At 36.9% G+C, this 17,700-nt stretch overlaps 1 protein-coding gene across 6 annotated transcripts in view; it reads left to right on the top strand.

Moving 5' to 3' along the window:
• The window catches only part of LOC102987091 (heat shock 70 kDa protein 14), a 34,986-nt gene that overhangs the window by 9,516 nt on the left and 7,770 nt on the right, over window positions 1–17,700 (top strand). For 2 of the 6 annotated variants that reach the window (XM_007125306.4, XM_028494868.2), the window contains 8 exons: window positions 43–91; window positions 210–315; window positions 1,686–1,776; window positions 3,210–3,314; window positions 4,404–4,565; window positions 5,800–5,955; window positions 7,854–7,956; window positions 9,499–9,600. In XM_007125306.4, the coding sequence (XP_007125368.1) occupies window positions 43–91; window positions 210–315; window positions 1,686–1,776; window positions 3,210–3,314; window positions 4,404–4,565; window positions 5,800–5,955; window positions 7,854–7,956; window positions 9,499–9,600 (874 nt within the window). The remainder of the gene's footprint in view (window positions 1–42; window positions 92–209; window positions 316–1,685; window positions 1,777–3,209; window positions 3,315–4,403; window positions 4,566–5,799; window positions 5,956–7,853; window positions 7,957–9,498; window positions 9,601–17,700) is intronic. The other 4 variants (XM_007125307.3, XM_028494869.2, XM_028494870.2 and 1 more) reach the window with 3 other exon arrangements.

Genomic DNA, 17,700 nt, shown 5'->3' with positions numbered 1-17,700 from the left:
ATAATGATATAAATATTTAACTATGTTTATCTCTATGGACAGCTCTGATGATCCACAGGCTCAGAAATACATCAGGGATAGTAAATGTTTAGTGAGTATGCTTCTATTATTATTTCCCTATTACACAAAGTAATTGCCAATTGTTGATTTGAAACTGTATTTTTATTAAAATCATTCCTTATTTAACACACTCATAATTTCCTTCATAGGTCATTGAAAAAAATGGGAAATTACGATATGAAATAGATACTGGAGAAGAAAAGAAATTTGTCAGCCCAGAAGATGTTGCCAGACTGATATTTAGTAAAATGAAAGGTATTGAGCAAAAGAAAAGATCTTTTTAAAAACTGACCTTTTAAAAAATCTAGAGATGGTTTTTGATCTCGGGCTAATAAGCAGGGTGATTGAGCGAATGAGCAGTGAGGAGACCTAAATTATGCTAGACCTGCCCGGGCCACTAACTGGCTATGTGACCGTGGTTAAATGACTTATTTTCCCTGACCTTGGTTTCCCTAGAAGTAATGTAAATGGATGGGGCCAAATTAGCATTTTCAAAACTTCTTAAGATGAAGTGACCAGGCGGTCCAGCGGCTAAGACTCTGCACTCCCAATGCAGGGGACCAGATACAATCCCTGGTCAGGGAACTAGATCCCACATGCATGCTGCAACTAAGAGTTCGCATGCTGCAACTAAAGATCCCACATGCGGCAACTAAGACCCAGTGCAGCCAAATAAATAAGTTTTTTTTTTTTTTTTTTTTTTTTTTTGCAGTACGCGGGCCTCTCACTGTCGTGGCCTCTCCCGTCGCGGAGCACAGGTTCTGGACGTGCAGGCTCAGCGGCCACGGCTCACGGGCCTAGCCGCTCCGTGGCACGTGGGATCTTCCCGGACCGGGGCACGAACCCGTGTCCCCTGCATTGGCAGGTGGACTCTCAACCACTGTGCCACCGGGGAAGCCCTAAATAAATATTTTTTTTAAAAAAGATGAAGTGGCCAATAAGCTTGGCGAATAGTGAATATCGTATCTCCTTCAAGATTGACAGTGCACTCTCCATGGTAATTTAGGCAGATTAAGTAGGTCTGGTTTTATCTCCACTTCAGGTGAAGGCTTGGAGCTGAGCAGCCTTCTGTGGAGCAACTTGAGGGATCCTGGAGTAGATTACTGACAAGGCTTACTCCATTCAGCTCTGGAATGTGCGATGAATTTGTGGGATGGAAGGCAGCCTTTCACCATGGTAGTTGGTCTGCACATTGGTGCATTAGAAGCTCATTGTCTAAGAACGCGTCTAATTTGGGAGGTGGTTGAAACTTGGAAGCCTAAGAGCAAAGCACTTTGGAAAGTACTTAGTTCCATGTCCACAAACTATACCAAAACCACAAAAAAGTAGTACACAATTTAAGAGAGCAAGAGAAGATCATTGGGGTGGCACAGTCAAGTGAATTGGAAAATCCTTATAGTGAGAATGTCTTTGGCTCAAATTAACAAACCTCAGAGTATCACTTGACATTTTTGTGTATCATCAGAATTTATTTTTATGTATGTTTTTTCTTCCCATTTTATTGAGATATCATTGACATTCAGCACTGTATAAGGTGTACAGCGTAATGATTTGACTTACGTATATCATGACATGATTACCACAGTACGTTTCGTGAACTTTTAAAATATTTTTTTCACGTGCAGAAACAGCACATTCTGTCTTGGGCTCAGATGCAAATGATGTAGTTATTACTGTTCCATTTGATTTTGGAGAAAAACAAAAAAATGCTCTTGGGTAAGTATAATACGGGGTTTCTTTTACTTGCTTAGTTAAAGGAAATAACAGATTTCACAGTATCACTATATAGTGAAAGGTAAAATTGCATTTGAAAATAACTTACACAATAAAGTTGTATTTGTAAATACATGTATATTTACATATGTAAATCGTGTGTTAAAAAGTTATGGTAATAATCATTAATAGTTCCTTTATTTTATGAAATGTCAAAAGAACATAAAATTAAATGTACTTTCTTAGCTATTTTGATTGGAAATGTTTTTGATTACCAGGTTAAGTTGATGTTTATGAATCACTTTGCCTTAGTGTCATGTAATTAAGACTTACTTGGGAATTATATAATAAGCAATTTTAGAAAATATTTGCGATTATTTTTTCACCTTAGATTAACATCTAAACAAAAAGTTATATTTAGTTTTTATAGGTTGTTATGCAAATGTAATTGGCAAGCACCCAGTCTTTTGTTCTGTGGATAGAGTTCCCTATGCGGCTTTGCTGAACACCTGAGTTGCTTCTGGGGCAGAGAATTGCTTTATTTACTTGCACTTGTGGGATGTTAAAACTGTGACCCTAAATTAAAGAAGTTGGAAAATGCTAAAATGTATTATAAATATGTCCTAATCTCTTTCTAAAATTTGTAAGCTTGAGCACTTGGAGAGCTTTCTCTTCCTTACTCAGTATAAGCACGTTGTTTTCTTTGTCAAGGAAATAGACTCTGAACATTATTATTTTATTATTTTATTTTTTATTTATTTATTTTTATTTATTTATTTTTTTAACATCTTTATTGGAGTATAACTGTTTTACAATGGTGTGTTAGTTTCTGCTTTACAACAAAGTGAATCAGTTATACATATACATATGTTCCCATATCCCCTCCCTCTTGCGTCTCCCTCCTTCCCACCCTCCCTATCCCACCCCTCTAAGTGGTCACAAAGCACAGAGCTGATTTCCCTGTGCTATGCGGCAGCTTCCCACTAGCTATCTAATTTACATTTGATAGTGTATATATGTCCATGCCACTCTCTCACTTTGTCACAGTTTACCCTTCCCCCTCCCCATATCCTCAAGGCCATGCTCTAGTAGGAGTCTGTCATACAGAGTGACGTAAGTCAGAAGGAGAAAAACAAATACCGTATGCTAACACATACATATGGAATCTAAGAAAAAAAAATAAATGTCATGAAGAGATTAGTGGTAGGATGGGAATAAAACACAGAACATTATTATTTTAAACAGAAAGTGATCTACGCTTAAAGACTTAGGTCTGTTTTTTATGTCCTGTTATCTTGCTTCTAAAGATCATTACCCTTCATGTTCTACTTGCGAAGTCTTATATGCTATTGCATAAAATCTTTAGCAGAGCATTTCTAAAAATGTAGACTTGAACATGTGTGATACTAAATGTATTAAAAGTAAATTGTCCACAGGGAAGCAGCCAGAGCTGCTGGATTCAATGTTTTGCGGTTAATCCACGAACCATCTGCAGCTCTTTTGGCTTACGGAATTGGACAAGACTCCCCCACTGGAAAAAGGTAAAAACCGTATTTGCAGCTTTAAGTTTTTCACTGCAGAAAACATTTTAGATTATAGCAATTATTCAGTAGAGATTGTTATATAGCACAGTGGTTCCAAGCCTTTATGGATGGAAAGACATCGAAACTCTCACTTAGAGTTTTTCAAATAGATGAGAAAGATGTCCTAGGAAAGCAGAGAAAGGATATAACAGGCAGGAGGAAAGGTTGAGCTTTTCCGCCCTTCTCTTATCACCTACACTTTGTCCCCTTAGTGGAGGAAGATTTGAAATTTATAAGCCCAGCCAAGTTCTAACTGAAGCTCTAGGGCACTGTTAATTTTACTACCAATTCTAATTATTAAACATGCTTAGAAACAGTGAGGTCTTTTATGTACATTTGTCTTGGCAGGAGATGGGGGAAAAGCCAGTATGGGGAATTAAGACTTCATTTGATAATGAAATAGTAAGACATACTCCTAATTTAATTATAAAACTTGTCTTAATAGATCTGACACATCGTGTAATTTTAGGGAAATCAATTCAGATGTGTTAATTTCCCCTAATTGTGTCATTTCATTCATATCTCACAATTGAACTAATATGTATAAATTACTAGGAGATTTTTTTTAGATAAACTAAAATATAGAATATAAATTAGAATATCAGAAATTTTGGATTTTGATACATAAGAAATTAGCTCCTAGTTTTGCATATGTTTTACTTTTGTAGGACATGTTATTGCAGTAGTAACAAGGACAATATTAACATAAAATTTCTATGTTTAATTCTCTTACAATTCACTCTAATTACAAATCTCTTCTTTATTTACTTTGAAAAGTTAGTGTTTTGAACTCCACTTAGTCAGAAGAATACAGTTTTACCAGTACAACTGAATGAAAAAGAGCTTTGACTTAAAATCAGAAGATCTGGTTTCTAGGCTTAAGTCATCACTGAGTGATGACCATGGACAACTTAGTTACTCATGTGAGATTTTCAGTTTCCTCATATGTGATTTACAGTGACTTGTTAGTTTAAGAAGTTGAACCTGGCTTTACAATGCTGTGATTCTCTCATAACTTACGCATGTTATCTTTTTTTTTTTTTTTAGCAACATTTTGGTATTCAAACTTGGAGGAACATCCTTATCTATCAGTGTCATGGAAGTTAACAGTGGAATATATCGTGTTCTTTCAACAAACACTGATAATAACATTGGAGGTACACATTTCACAGAAACCTTAGCACAGTACCTAGCTTCTGAGTTTCAGAGGTGAGTATAAAGGGACTTGATGATATATTTCGATTGAAGTTTCACGTCAGGTTTAATTTTTTCCTAATTTATTTGAAATTGCCGTTCAAAGGAGGACATGTTTTTTCCAGTGTGCTGGATATTTTTGTGTCTAAAGTTCTAAGGTCTGTTCTGGTAAACAGGGAAGCAGAGGCCAAGCTGCCCAGTGCAGTGTACTTGGATTTTTCCCTCAATTCTTCAGTGGTTGCTTTTATGTCTGGATGAAGGAGGGTAAAAGCACTGAGGCCTCACTACCTTCTGAACAGTTTTTACAGGTGTAGAAGATTATGTTATAGTTAGATTCCAGTAAATGAATGTCTTGCAGACTGTTTATTTTATTACTAATCTACTACCACAAGGAATATTTTAGTTTTGTTGCTGGATATAATTATTCCATTCAAAATTCTAATCCTGTTTGGCACATCATGAGTCAAATATATAAAGGTTATATTTGGGACACTCCTGCTGTTAAAAAGAAGCTGAAATAGCATTTTCATCAGTTTGACTAAACTGGGTAAAAAAAAGTCTTGAAAAAGTTATAATTTCTCATTTCTTTAATAAAGACCTATACTGCTTTTTGTTGTAAAGGTGTTCCAACTCAAGGAAGGGCATTGTTAATTTTACTACGGATTTCAGTTTTTAAACATGTTTAAATATCAGTATCAATTGATATTGATATCAGTTGGGCCATCAATATCACCACTTAGCAAGCAGGTTTAACAATTAACTCCCCTTGAAGGTAGAGGAACTGTAATTTTATGTATTTCGTTATGTTTCAAATTTCTCTGAAGAAGCACTTTTAGTTCTTTTTTTTTTAATGCTGGACAGATAATTTTGTGCCATCAAACAGTAATCATGCTGCGGTTGTAAGGGGTGAGGTGAAACTTGACCCAGTTGCATGAATCTCCTTCAACCTCCTTTTGTCTCATCTGCAAAAAGATGACGGCTCCTATACTTCTTCAAAGCACAGTCCATTATTGTGGTTACAGAATCCGGCAATTCAAAGTGTTAAGTATATTGGTTATTCATTTTTCTTGAGACGCTTCTTTAAATTGCAGAGAATTTTCTTTGGATATTTTGGAGATACTAAAATCTGGTATTAATATTGATTCATGAGCTTATAGTTATCCTAATAGGGATTATCCAGATTTTAGTTACAATAAATTCTAAATGACCTAGTAATTTTTAAACTTCAAAGACTGTATTTTTAATTTAGATCCTTCAAACATGACGTGAGAGGAAATGCCCGTGCCATGGTGAAACTGATGAACAGTGCTGACACTGCAAAACATTCTTTGTCAACCTTGGGAAGTGCCAATTGTTTCCTTGACTCATTGTATAAAGGTCAAGATTTTGACTGCAATGTGTCCAGGTAAAACTGCAGTTCAAAAAACTTAACCAAAAAACTTCCAAGTGTATTCACATTTAGGTATAATTTTCTCACTTTGGGTTTTTCATTTGCTCATTTGAGTTTTATTAGCCCTCTATAAAAGGGGAGCTTTCCTGTCTTTATTTCTGTGGTCCAACTCTTGTCAGACTAAATAACTGTTCTCAAAGTATCATGTCAGCTGTGATTACCCTGTTATTTTACAGCTACAAAGAGCAGTGTGTGAAAAGGGCTTCCTAGATCTTTGAAAGAAAGATGAGAGAAGACTTGAAGTTTGAGATTTGCGAGTTTCTCTTACTGAATAGCAGTCCCACCTGTATAGTCCCTAGTTCTTTGTGGGGCTTGCACATGTATCAGTGGTTGTTTACTATAACTTGATCGTTACCCCTGTGTGGCAGGCTGTATTCTAAGTACTTTCTATGTATTAACTCTCAAATTCTCCTAACAACCCGATGAGGTAAGTACTGTTATTTTCCTTACTTTACACAGGAGGAAGCTGAAACACAGGTTTCATTTCTTGTCCGAGGTTATCCAGCTAGTAAGTGACAGACCTTGGATTCAAACCCAGCTACTTTTGACTCCAGAGTTCCGTTACCTATCACAGTACTTTGAGGACTGATCCCTTTCTTGGTTTTATTTGCTCTGTCATCCGTTGGCAACATTGTAAATTTTAATAGCTTTTATGACATTTAGTAAACACAGGTTTAATGTGCGTAAAATTGTTTTTAATGCTCATATCTTTTACATAATCCAAAACATTTCTTACAAATGACTGCACCTTCACCCAGGAAGTCCAAGGGAGGCCGTTGTCCTATCATCCTATCATTTGGCATTGCATATTACTCACAATAATAATAGCTACCGTTAGCACAATTTAAACCTCCCAACAAGCTAATGGATGACTTGGAAGCATAGTGAAGATGTCCAGAATTACAGTATTATATTATTTTTAGGCTTTTACTGACTCCGTGTGGTTAAATTCTCTCTTCATCTGGCCCTTGTAGTTTAGCTTCCTCAGTCTCCCTGGGCTTTCCTGAAGACTCCAGGTCAGCACTGCCACCTGTGGCTGTTTAAACTTTTTAATTAATTACAGGTAAATAACATTAAAAATTCGGTTCCTTAGTAGCATTAGCCACAGTTCAAGTGCTCAGTATTCTCATGTAGCCAGTGGCTCCAGAAAGTTCTCTAGATCTTTTAAGAGAGATTTCAAGCTACAGTCTAAAAGATAGAAAGTTGTTAAATTGAATTTAAATCTCTTTTGTGGCAACAGAGTCTTTATATTAACTTAGTGCTAAGTTTGTCCAAGTACTCAGTATATGTTTGCTTATTAATAAGGAAATAGAAGGAAATAGAATTTATTAAGAAAGAAAAGAAGAAAATAGAATTCCTAATTTTATTTGCTAGCATTTAAGCTTCTCAGGTGGTGCAAAACAACTAAACCTATGTGCAGGATAGGCTCAGACTATAAAGAAAAGTAGTGAGAAACAACTTTTTAAAACTGTAACACATAAAAATAGCAAAAATTTCCAAATGATGGTTTGATTTGGATCAATAGATTTATTGTCAGAAATGCCATACACTGAGTATTTATTTTTAGGTGTTTTGAAAGCTTACAAGCAGGCTATGGGTAAGATAATCTTCCATCTGAATTTAATACTAAACATCTTCATACATTTGTAGATGGATAACCTAGACTTTTTGACCTCATGATACTGCACTGCTGGGTGTTTAATATCCTGTTCTGATCATAAACGTATTCTAAAGAGATTCATCACAGTAGGTTTTGTCATTAACCTTCACAAGAAAAAGATGTCTTGTTTGACTTTTTTCTGTGTCTTCTCTTCTCTGTGTGTATGTGTATTTGTGTATATGTGTGTGTACAGAGCAAGATTTGAACTTCTCTGTTCTCCACTTTTTAATAAATGTATAGAAGCAATCAGAGAACTCTTAGAACAAAGTGGATTTACAGCAGATGATATCAACAAGGTAATACTTTTGTATTTTCTTATCTATGTTGGGAGTAATTTTCGATTTGGAATTTAGGAAACAGCCCCTTGGTACTGAAAGAATATTTTTATGCATTTAAATATTTTCTTAGCTTATATTAGGAAGGACATTGATTAAATTTTGATTAATGGCTCTAATGAACTCATAGTTCTGTATGTTCATTTTCTTAGCAAAAAAGACTAATTCCTTTTCAGTATATTTTTTTATATGTAAGCAAAAACGGACAGATATTAGAACATTTGCCATGTGTCAAGCACTGTTTCTAAGCGTTTCACATGTATTAACTTGCTGAATGCTCACCAACAGCTCCGTGAAGTAGGTGTTATTATTTATCCCCATTTTATAATTGGAGGCACAGAGGTACAAAGTTATAAATAACTTCATGGTAATTGTGTGTCTAGTGGTAGAGCTAGGATTTAACTCAGTGTGGTTCCCAAGTCTGCTCTTAACCAGTACACCAAACTGCTTCTCTCTGCTTGCTGAGAAGTGTTGCATATTTGCTTGCATAAGAAAAGATTTTGAGACTTTCAAAAATATTCCAACTGTTTAATGTTATCTTTTCTCCCAAGATTATTTCTACTCATTTAAAATACATATAAATTTTTTTCATTTTTGTTAATAAAGGAATTTTCATATAAGAAAACTCAAAATTGGTAAGCAGTGTTTTATTTTATAATAAACTAGTCTAATTTGTATGCACAATTTTGAATTCTGTGTTCCTTAAATCATAATGTAATCAATTTCTTTGCCTATATTACTGTGTAGTCTTCATCAACACAATTTTAAATAGACTCAATATCCTAGAAAAGGAAGAGCACCGTAGATTATTTCAGTGTTCTGTTTGGACTCCTAGATCAGGTCTTGCCCTCCCCAGAACAGTGATGCCCATCTTTTCCCATATTTAAGGTTATTCCTTGGGATAGATTCCCATAGTAAAATCACTGGGTCAAAGAGTATAAATAGCTTAAACCTATTTTTACCTTCAGTTACCTTCCAAGAGAGTTGAATTAACTCATACTTTCATCAGCAATATATGAGAACAGACATTTTACTGTAACTTTGCTGACACTGAGTTTTATCATTTAAAGATAAATTTTCCATTAAGTAGTTGAAAAAAAGATATATTTTTACTTTATATTTTATTGGCTACTGTAGGATTCTTTTAAAATATTAATATTATTAAATAATAAATGTTTAATTTTGTGTTTCCTTCTGTGTAAATATTTCATATTCTTTGCCTTGTTTGATCAATTAAATCTTAGTATTTTTTAAAATGTATTTGTGTAAATGCTTTATATAATCAGAAAATTATCTGCTGTTTACTATAATCTTCTTCTGAGGCATGCAGTTTACTGTTTAACTTTGGTCCTATTATGGAGGAGGGTATTTGATACACTGAAGTTTCATTTATTTATCTATTTAAATCTGTTGGTCTGTTACTCTGATTTCTTCAGCTGCTTCTAAGTTTATAAATTCCATCTTTGTTCAGGTGTATTTAATACTATTTTCTTTTTGCTATAGTTTGGAAGTTTTTATATTTTCACTATTTTGCTGTATGCTGTAAGATGGAAATTGCATTTTTTTGTCTTTTGGTGGAGGTTTTCCCTTCAATTTATTAGTTCAGTAAGTATTTTTTGTGAACACTTATAACATGCCATGCGTTGTGCTAGGTGATTGGGGGTGTGGGGGGGGTGAAGGTGGCTTACAAAGATTAAGGCTCATGGAAGAGTGGTACAAGGCAGGGGTGGAAGGGCATGAGTGTGGAGACAGCCCACCTCAATTGGAAGGCTCACAGTGCTGATGGTTCCAGAACAGACAAACCGCTTAGTTTCCTGAGCCTTACTTGTCTCTTCTGATTAAGGAGGCTGGTAATACTTCACTTATAAGTGTATAAGTATAACTTACTCTATAAGGTTGTTATGAGGATTAAATGAAATATCATGTATGGCACAGGGTGTGGTGTATTATAGATGATCAGTTAATGTGAGTTCTCTTCCTTCATTAACTGGTCATAAAGCCCTCACATTAGACACCACAAATGGTACGATCCTCAATTGCTTGACTAGAGGTTAAGTACATTCTTAGGATTAAGAATATTGTTAAAGATTCACTCTCCAGATACTTCTAAAATACAAGCTTTTGAGAACTTAAAAATATAGAGTTGTCTCTGTAGTTTGTTGACCTTGCGGCAGTAACAAACAACCTCCAAGTCTCACTGGTTTTCTATTGTAGACAATTTTTTCTTGCTAGTGTTTCACGTGGGCAGCTGAAGGTGGCCGTAGGTCTACTGCTATGGCTCTTTTCTGTGCTTCTCGTTCTACGACCCAGGCTAAAGGAGCAGCTCTCTGGGACGTGCGGTTCTCACGGTGGAGGGGAAAGAGGAAGAGAGCTGGCGGAACGTGCAGGGCTTTTAAAGCTTCTGCTTAGATACGTTGTACTTCAGTGTATTCACATACGTTTGGCCGAAGCTAGACATGGCCAGGCCTGAGTGTGGGCAGGGAAGTCTCCACCTGCACGGAGGGGTTGCAAATTCAGGGCAGTGGCAGTTGGGGGGGGGGAAGTATAATCCTCTTATGGGGATGGAGGGAGGGCTTTACAGTCATTGACACATTTAATCCTCACAAAGGCATCAGGAGATAGACACCGCTATCTCCATTTCCAGAGGAGGAAACTAAAAAGGTTCCGAAGAGGTTAAGTGCTTTGCTTAAAGTAACGCTGGCACACACGTGCCAGCGCTGGGATTGGAGCTCACAGTCTGCCCCCACAGTCCGTGCTCTTTCTTTACTCTTATGCCCATCGCCTTTCCCATTTTAGTATCGGGCAGTCTAGTCTTAGGAGTATTTGGTTTTTCCCGAAGGAATCCTCTTATCGCTTGCTTGAGAAGGACACGTCTGATCTCTGAGGACAGGGAGCGTCAGGGTTCCTACTCTTTGTTACGTTAGACTTTCCTTTATCCCCCTTGTGTTCAGCACCGTGCTGCCCTCTCTCCCCTGCTGTCCCCAAGCGGGGCCGAAGCCCTGTGTCTGAGGGGGCAGGAGGCGCTGCTGGGTCAGGGCCGAGGTCTGGGGGTCTGCTGTCCCTGTGCGCGTGCTGGCGGCGCTGCTCTCCACCCGGTGTCCCGCTTTCACCCCTCGGCTTGGCCCTCACTTCCTGTGGCCTTTGGTGATTCGCAGTCCCAAGCTGCTCTGGGTTCTGTGACTCAAACCACCTTGCTTCCCCTTTGGTTATCTCAGGCCACGTCAGCTTTAAGACAGTTACTTCTCTCCCTTTCAGCTTCCAAAATTTGCTGAAATCTCAAACTCAGGTTCTCTCCTGCATTTATTCTGCCATTTATATCTTCTTAAATTCCCTTATTGTCTACAAGTGGGCTTGTAGAAGGGTACGTAGATATACCGATGCAGTTAATTCTCGCCATTTTTACCAAGCATCCAGACTCTTCAGCTGCAATTTTCTTTTTTTTCTTTCTTTTTTTGCGGTACGCGGGCCTCTCACTGTTGTGGCCTCTCCTGTTGCAGAGCACAGGCTCCGGACACGCAGGCCCAGCGGCCATGGCTCACGGGCCCAGCCGCTCCGCGGCATGTGGCATCTTCCCAGACCGGGGCACGAACCCGTGTCCCCTGCATCGGCAGGCGGACTCTCAACCACTGTGCCACCAGGGAAGCCCTTCAGCTGCAATTTTAATACCTGCATAGTATTTTGTTGCACTGATGTATCATAATTTACACAGCCAATTATTTGTGTTGAGTGTGTACGTTATTTTGGTTTTATAAATAGCAGTCTTTGTGGCTTTGTTAACATCCTTAATTTCCTTGGAATAAGATTTGTGAGTAGAATCCCAAATTTTAAGACTTTTAATATTTATCAGATTGCTCACCAAAAGCAATTTACTTTCTGAGTAGGTGTAAACCCTCATTATTAACGTTGCAATTTTTAAAAATTCTTTTTATTCATACTGTTTTTTTTCAGGGCACTTTAGAATTATTTTTTCAACTTCTTAGATAAAAATGCCATTGTGATTTTGATGCAGTTGTATTAAGCCAATAAAATTTTGGGGGGTGATATATTAACTTTACAGTATTTAATTTTCCTAACCACAAAGTTGGTACCTCTCTGTGTTCAAATCTTCTTTAATACTTTATTGAGTTATGTGTTTTCTTAATTGTGGGATTTCTGGCTGTTGTGAATGAGATATTTTTTATGCTTTTATTTATCAATACTAATTTGGTTTTGCTGATAGAACACTTACTGGTTTTGCCTCTTTATCTGATACTCTGCCACTTCACGAATTCTTGGTATTAATAATTTTTCAAGGAGTCTTCTGAATTTCCTAGGCATGCATTCAAATCCATTTACTAGTTAACACACAACTAGTTATTGAGCACACCTGCTCCGTGCCAAGCGGGTTCTAGGCGCTTGGGACACAGCAGTAAACGTAACCAAGTCTTTGCTGTCAAGAAACAGTTAAAATAATGCCCAGTTTTGATAACTGTTATGAAGAAAAATAAAGCAGGATAAGGGCATAGCTAGTGACAGAGGGTGATTTTGCAGATAAGAATCCCATCTAAGGAGATGGCTTTTTTTTTTTTTTTTTTTTTTTTTTGGGGAGATGGCTTTTGATCAGAGCCCTTCAGGGACTGAAATGAAGGAACAGACTGGGTCAATTTCTGCCGGTTTTCCAGGCAGAGGGAACAGCCAGAGGGGAGCAAGCTTGCAATGTTTAAGGGGCAGCAGTGGGGATGGGACTGAGTGAGCCAGAGGGGGTGGGAGGAGCGAGCAAGGGGCCAGATCTCTGGGAAGAGCAGTCGCAGTGGAGTTACGCAGGGAGACACCTTACCGGAGCGAGGTTAAATGGAGAAGGTGAAGTCGTGGACACGATGAATATATATAACTCTTGAGAAGTTCTGCTTAAAGGGCAGAAGGGAAATGGGGTGGTAGCTGGAGTGGGCTGTGGGCGTTGGGAGAGGGTTTTATCTGTGTGTGGTGATACTTTTATCTTGCATCTCTGTACCCCTCACTGCTGCTGCTTTTTTTTTTTTTTAATTTTTTATTGGAGTTTAGTTGATTTACAATGTTGTGTTAGTTTCCGGTGTACAGCAAAGTGGCTCAGTTATACATATACATATATCCACTCTTCTTTAGATTCTTTTCCCACACAGGCCATTACAGAGTCTTGAGTAGAGTTCCCTGTTCTCGCTCCTTGTTTATATTTGATTGCCTTGGTCAGGCCTTGAATATTTTAGTTGACACTGGACCTCTTTCTTTTGTTCTTTTTATTAGGGGTATAGTGTTAGTCGTTTACCAACAGACTGAATTACTGGTAACTGGTTTGAAATAGATTCTCTTTATCATATTGAGCATTTCTCTTTTTTTCTTTTTAAAGGTGTTTTAATATGAAATAGGTGTTGAGTTATTACAATTGCTTTCAGACACCTGCAAGACAGTCTTATGGTTTTCTTTATATTTGTCTTCAAATTATTTGATGAATTATTGATAATTTCCTAATATGGAACTATCATTGTATTCCTGGGATAGATCTTATTTGGTTATGAGGAATTATTCTTTTGATATATTACTTAATTTTCTGTGATAATTCATGTATCATTTTCATGCTGTTCATGCTAAGTTAGCAGAAGTGAGATGGGCTATTTCGAACTTTCCTGCCTTAGGCATATTGTCTGAATAACGTAACCCCTTTTAACATCAGACACTGAAAAGGGGAATGGTCCTGTGCTTTGGGTTGCATTGGTCTAAAGAAGTGCCTTAGCTTCTTGCCTCCAGCTCGTTCTCTCCTTCCTGGATGATGAGATGGACCATGGCTTATTGGTATGTCCCCAAGGCTTCCGTTTAGGGAGAGTCAGAGGCACATGGTTGAGTCTCAGACAATGAGCGAGTGAGAAGCTGGAGCCAATGCTCAGACCTTTGCTAACCCTCCCTCTCCCCGCCTCCCTTTTTTTTTTCTGTCCACACAGCATGACCTGCTCTTTAACGGTCGGCCTCTTCTAAGGTTGTATAACTTTGTAAGCAGAGGCTACTTTTCTCTTTTAAAAGCTCCTGAGACATACTCAAAGAAATAGGGGATTTTTAAGTGCTTGAACTTACCTAGAATGACAAAATATCACAATATATCTAATTCATTTACTCAGAACAATACCTTCTAAACCAAGACATCCGGTGCTTTAATTTCCCTTTATTCCAAGGTAACATAATCATGCACGATGTTCTTCAGAAAATAAGCTGATAGTACCTTCCTTTTCTTCATAACCCAAGGCAGAGTGTGAGAGAGGGTCCATGCTCATTTCATTTCGTCATGAAAAATATCAACTCACAAAATAGGTTCGCGTGACTACTCCAAAGATAGATGTAGAATTCTTAAGTCAGCCTTCAATTCCACAATGTGGGAACGTGATTTTAAGTTATCACTTTCATAGCTGTAAATTAAGTTCAACGTAAGAAAGTGTGACAAATCCCTTGCCTTGTGAGTTTTCCAAAATACTCATTTCTCTAGGAATAAGCAAATCAAATCCTTTACGGGGACCAAAGTATCGGTAGTGTTTATATGGAATTCAGTGTCAGTCAGAAGCACATTGTTGGCTCCATCGTATCTGATGCACTGATGCTGGGATTTTTCCCAAAGATGTTATGAAAGAAGGTCAGTTTCTTTCCGCACATAAAAATACAGTATGTGTATCTTAGGCCTTACACCACAATTAAGCTGCCCAGATGCCATGTAGTACAGTAGACTCACTGTACCATACCATTCTTCCAAAAAGAAGTATGTCCCCTAACCATTTTTCTTGAAGCACACAGTCCTGTTGATCTTCCTTTCATTCTCCTACTAGTTTGAGAACTGGGTTTAGAGAGTAAAGAGTTTCACATTGAACTCTTTGCTGTAAGAAAAGTAAGAGCACAAATACGATTATAACTGGCAAGTGACCAGTAGCTGGTGGGAGGGCCACGGGAGGTAGTGGTGGGCTGGCCACACACCCCAGGAGCTGTTCTAGTCCAGGAGGGGCAGCTGCTTCCACCCACCAGTCACTGCTCTCCAGCGATGCAGGCCAGTGCTGTTGGAGCCTTGGGCGTTTTAACAGGCTCTCAAAACTAGGACTGACCATCAGACTTTTTAATGTTTAAATGTAGTAGCTAATGCAGAACTTTTGAAAACACTATGTGAAGAGAGAAAATATAGCTTGCCTGATAGAATTTGTAAGTTGCTACTTGGCAACCTCTACTCCAGAACGTGTTGTTTTATTGCTGTTTGTTTTTACTGCTTTGTTCCTGGGCTATCAGGTGCTTATAAAATGGAATTTAATACGTTTTCATCTTTTTAAGTGTTCCATATTAGTGCATAATGCATAAATATTCTCTGTTCCTCAAGAAGTCTAAAGAATTTGCCTATAAACACATTTTGTCTGAAACTAATTTTTGAAGTATATTTATAACTCTCATAATTTCTTTTTATTGCTTCAGTTTTGAATTAAAGTATTTTATAGACCTATTTCATAGTGATCTTAAACTTTTAACATACAACTTTGCATAATGTTCTTGTAATTTTTAATTTTACATAGCTTTTGATATTAAAATTTTAAAGTATAAAGAAGTTCTTTAAGTTAAAACTGGCCGATTTTTCTCTCTTTTTATTTATTTATATTTTTCTTTTGAGTTTATCTATTTTTTTCCTTCCCTAGGTTTTGTAGATATTTGTTTTCTTTTTTTTTTGCTCCAACTCCTGGCACTACAACCCCAAAAAAACTTTCTTAGATTGTTTTTTTCAGGTGATATATTTCTCTTTTCTAATTGTTTTATTTCTGGTTTGCACTTTATTTCTTCCAGTCTTTCCAGGATACTTTCATTATTCTTATAAATGTTTATATTGAACATTAATTAATTTATTTCATTTTTTTCCCTAACCAAAAAATTAACTACCGTTTTACTCATTAGCAGCTTGGTTTTATTCCACAGGCTCTGATGGATTTTATTATTTTCTTTATTTTCAGAATAATCTATAATATTTTCAGTTTTCCTCTTTAAGTTTGCAAAAGAAATCTCAGACTACAGAGTAAATGTTTAAAGAATTTATTTAAATTAAAATTTTCTGGTTACTGACAGCATTAATAATGACACACTGTTAGTACTTTTTACCCTTTAAATGAGAATACCAAAAAACAAGATTTTCCAAGGTTTTTTTTTGTTTTTTGTTTTAACACAGCACCACTTATTGCTTACTTATAAAGCATTTCGATGTTGACTATAAGAAGTTCATGAAAAGGCGTAACCTCCATTCTTATTCCCATGGTATTTACCTGGGATCAGACATTCCTTTTAACTTACCTCCAAAGCAGAGTTTTGGGAGAACCCTGCTGAGGCAAACCTGCTTTTCTTTTTTCTCTGTAACCCTGAGTTGATGTTCCTCATGCCCTTACCTGCGGAGGAACGTGGTCTCCCTCCTCGTTTCACGGCTGATGTGAGCGGGGCCTCATTTTCATCAGTTGCTCATCTTCTCCACCACATGGAGCTTTGAGACCATCCATATATAGACTGAAATTAGTAGTGATTATTGATGATTTCCCTCCTTGAGAGAACATATTCAATATTCTGCATACCCATGGAGTTACAAGTGTTAAACGTATTAATTAAGGAGGAAATTAAAATATTTAAAAAGAAGCAATTTTATTTTATTCAGCTTTATTGAGGTATAACTGACAAATAAAATTGTAAGGTATTTAAAGTATACAACATGAGATTTAGTATATGTATTGTGCAGGGATTATTACCATCAAGTTAATTAACACATCTATCACCTTATATATTAACCTTTTCTGCAGGAGGTGAAAACACTTAAGTTGTACTCTCTTAGCAAATCGCAAATATACTACACAATATTATCAACTGTAATCACCATGTTATACATTAGATCCTCAGACCTTATTCATCTTATAACTAAAAGTTTGTATGTACCCTTTTACCATCCCCTCCCTGTTTTCCCCACCCCCTCAAACCCAACCATTTTTCTGCTTTCTGTTTCTATGAGTTGTTTTGTTTTAATTTAGACTCCACGTATAAGTGATACCGTGCAGTTTTTGTCTCTCTGTCTGGCTCATTTCACTTAGCGTAATGCCCTCCAGGTTCTTTCAAGTTGTTACAAACGGCAGGACTTCCTTCTTTAAACTGAATAATATTGCATTGTACATCTTTACCACATCTTCTTTATCCATTCATCCACTGACACACACTTATGATCTTTCCGTAGTATGTTTCCAAATACCTTGGCTATTGTGAATAACGCTGCAGTGAACATGAGAGTACAGCTATCTCTATGAGATAGTGATTTTGTTTCCTTTGTGTACATACTCAGAAGTGGGATTGCTGGATCATAAGGTAATTCTACTTTTAATTTCATGAAGAGTTTCCATACTGTTTTCCATAGTGGCTATACCAGTTTACATTCCCAACAGTGTATAAGTGTTCTCCTTTCTCTCTATCTTCACTAATATTTGTTATCTCTTGTCTTTTTAGTAATAGACGTCCTAATAGGTATGAGGTGATGTCTCATTGTGATCTTTATTTCCATTTCCCTAATGATTAGTGATGTTGAGCACCCTTTCAGGTACCTTCGGCTACTTGTAAGTCTTCTTTAGAAAAATGTAATAGACATTTTTAAATTGTGCTATTTGGTTTTTTGCTATTGAGTTAATGAGATTCTTGTGTATTTTGGATATTCACCCC

The sequence above is a fragment of the Physeter macrocephalus genome, chromosome 11 (genome assembly GCF_002837175.3).
Source record: "Physeter macrocephalus isolate SW-GA chromosome 11, ASM283717v5, whole genome shotgun sequence".
Lineage (NCBI taxonomy): Eukaryota > Metazoa > Chordata > Mammalia > Artiodactyla > Physeteridae > Physeter > Physeter macrocephalus.
Note: the sequence above shows the minus strand (reverse complement) of the source record. Positions and strands in the feature narration are given on the sequence as shown.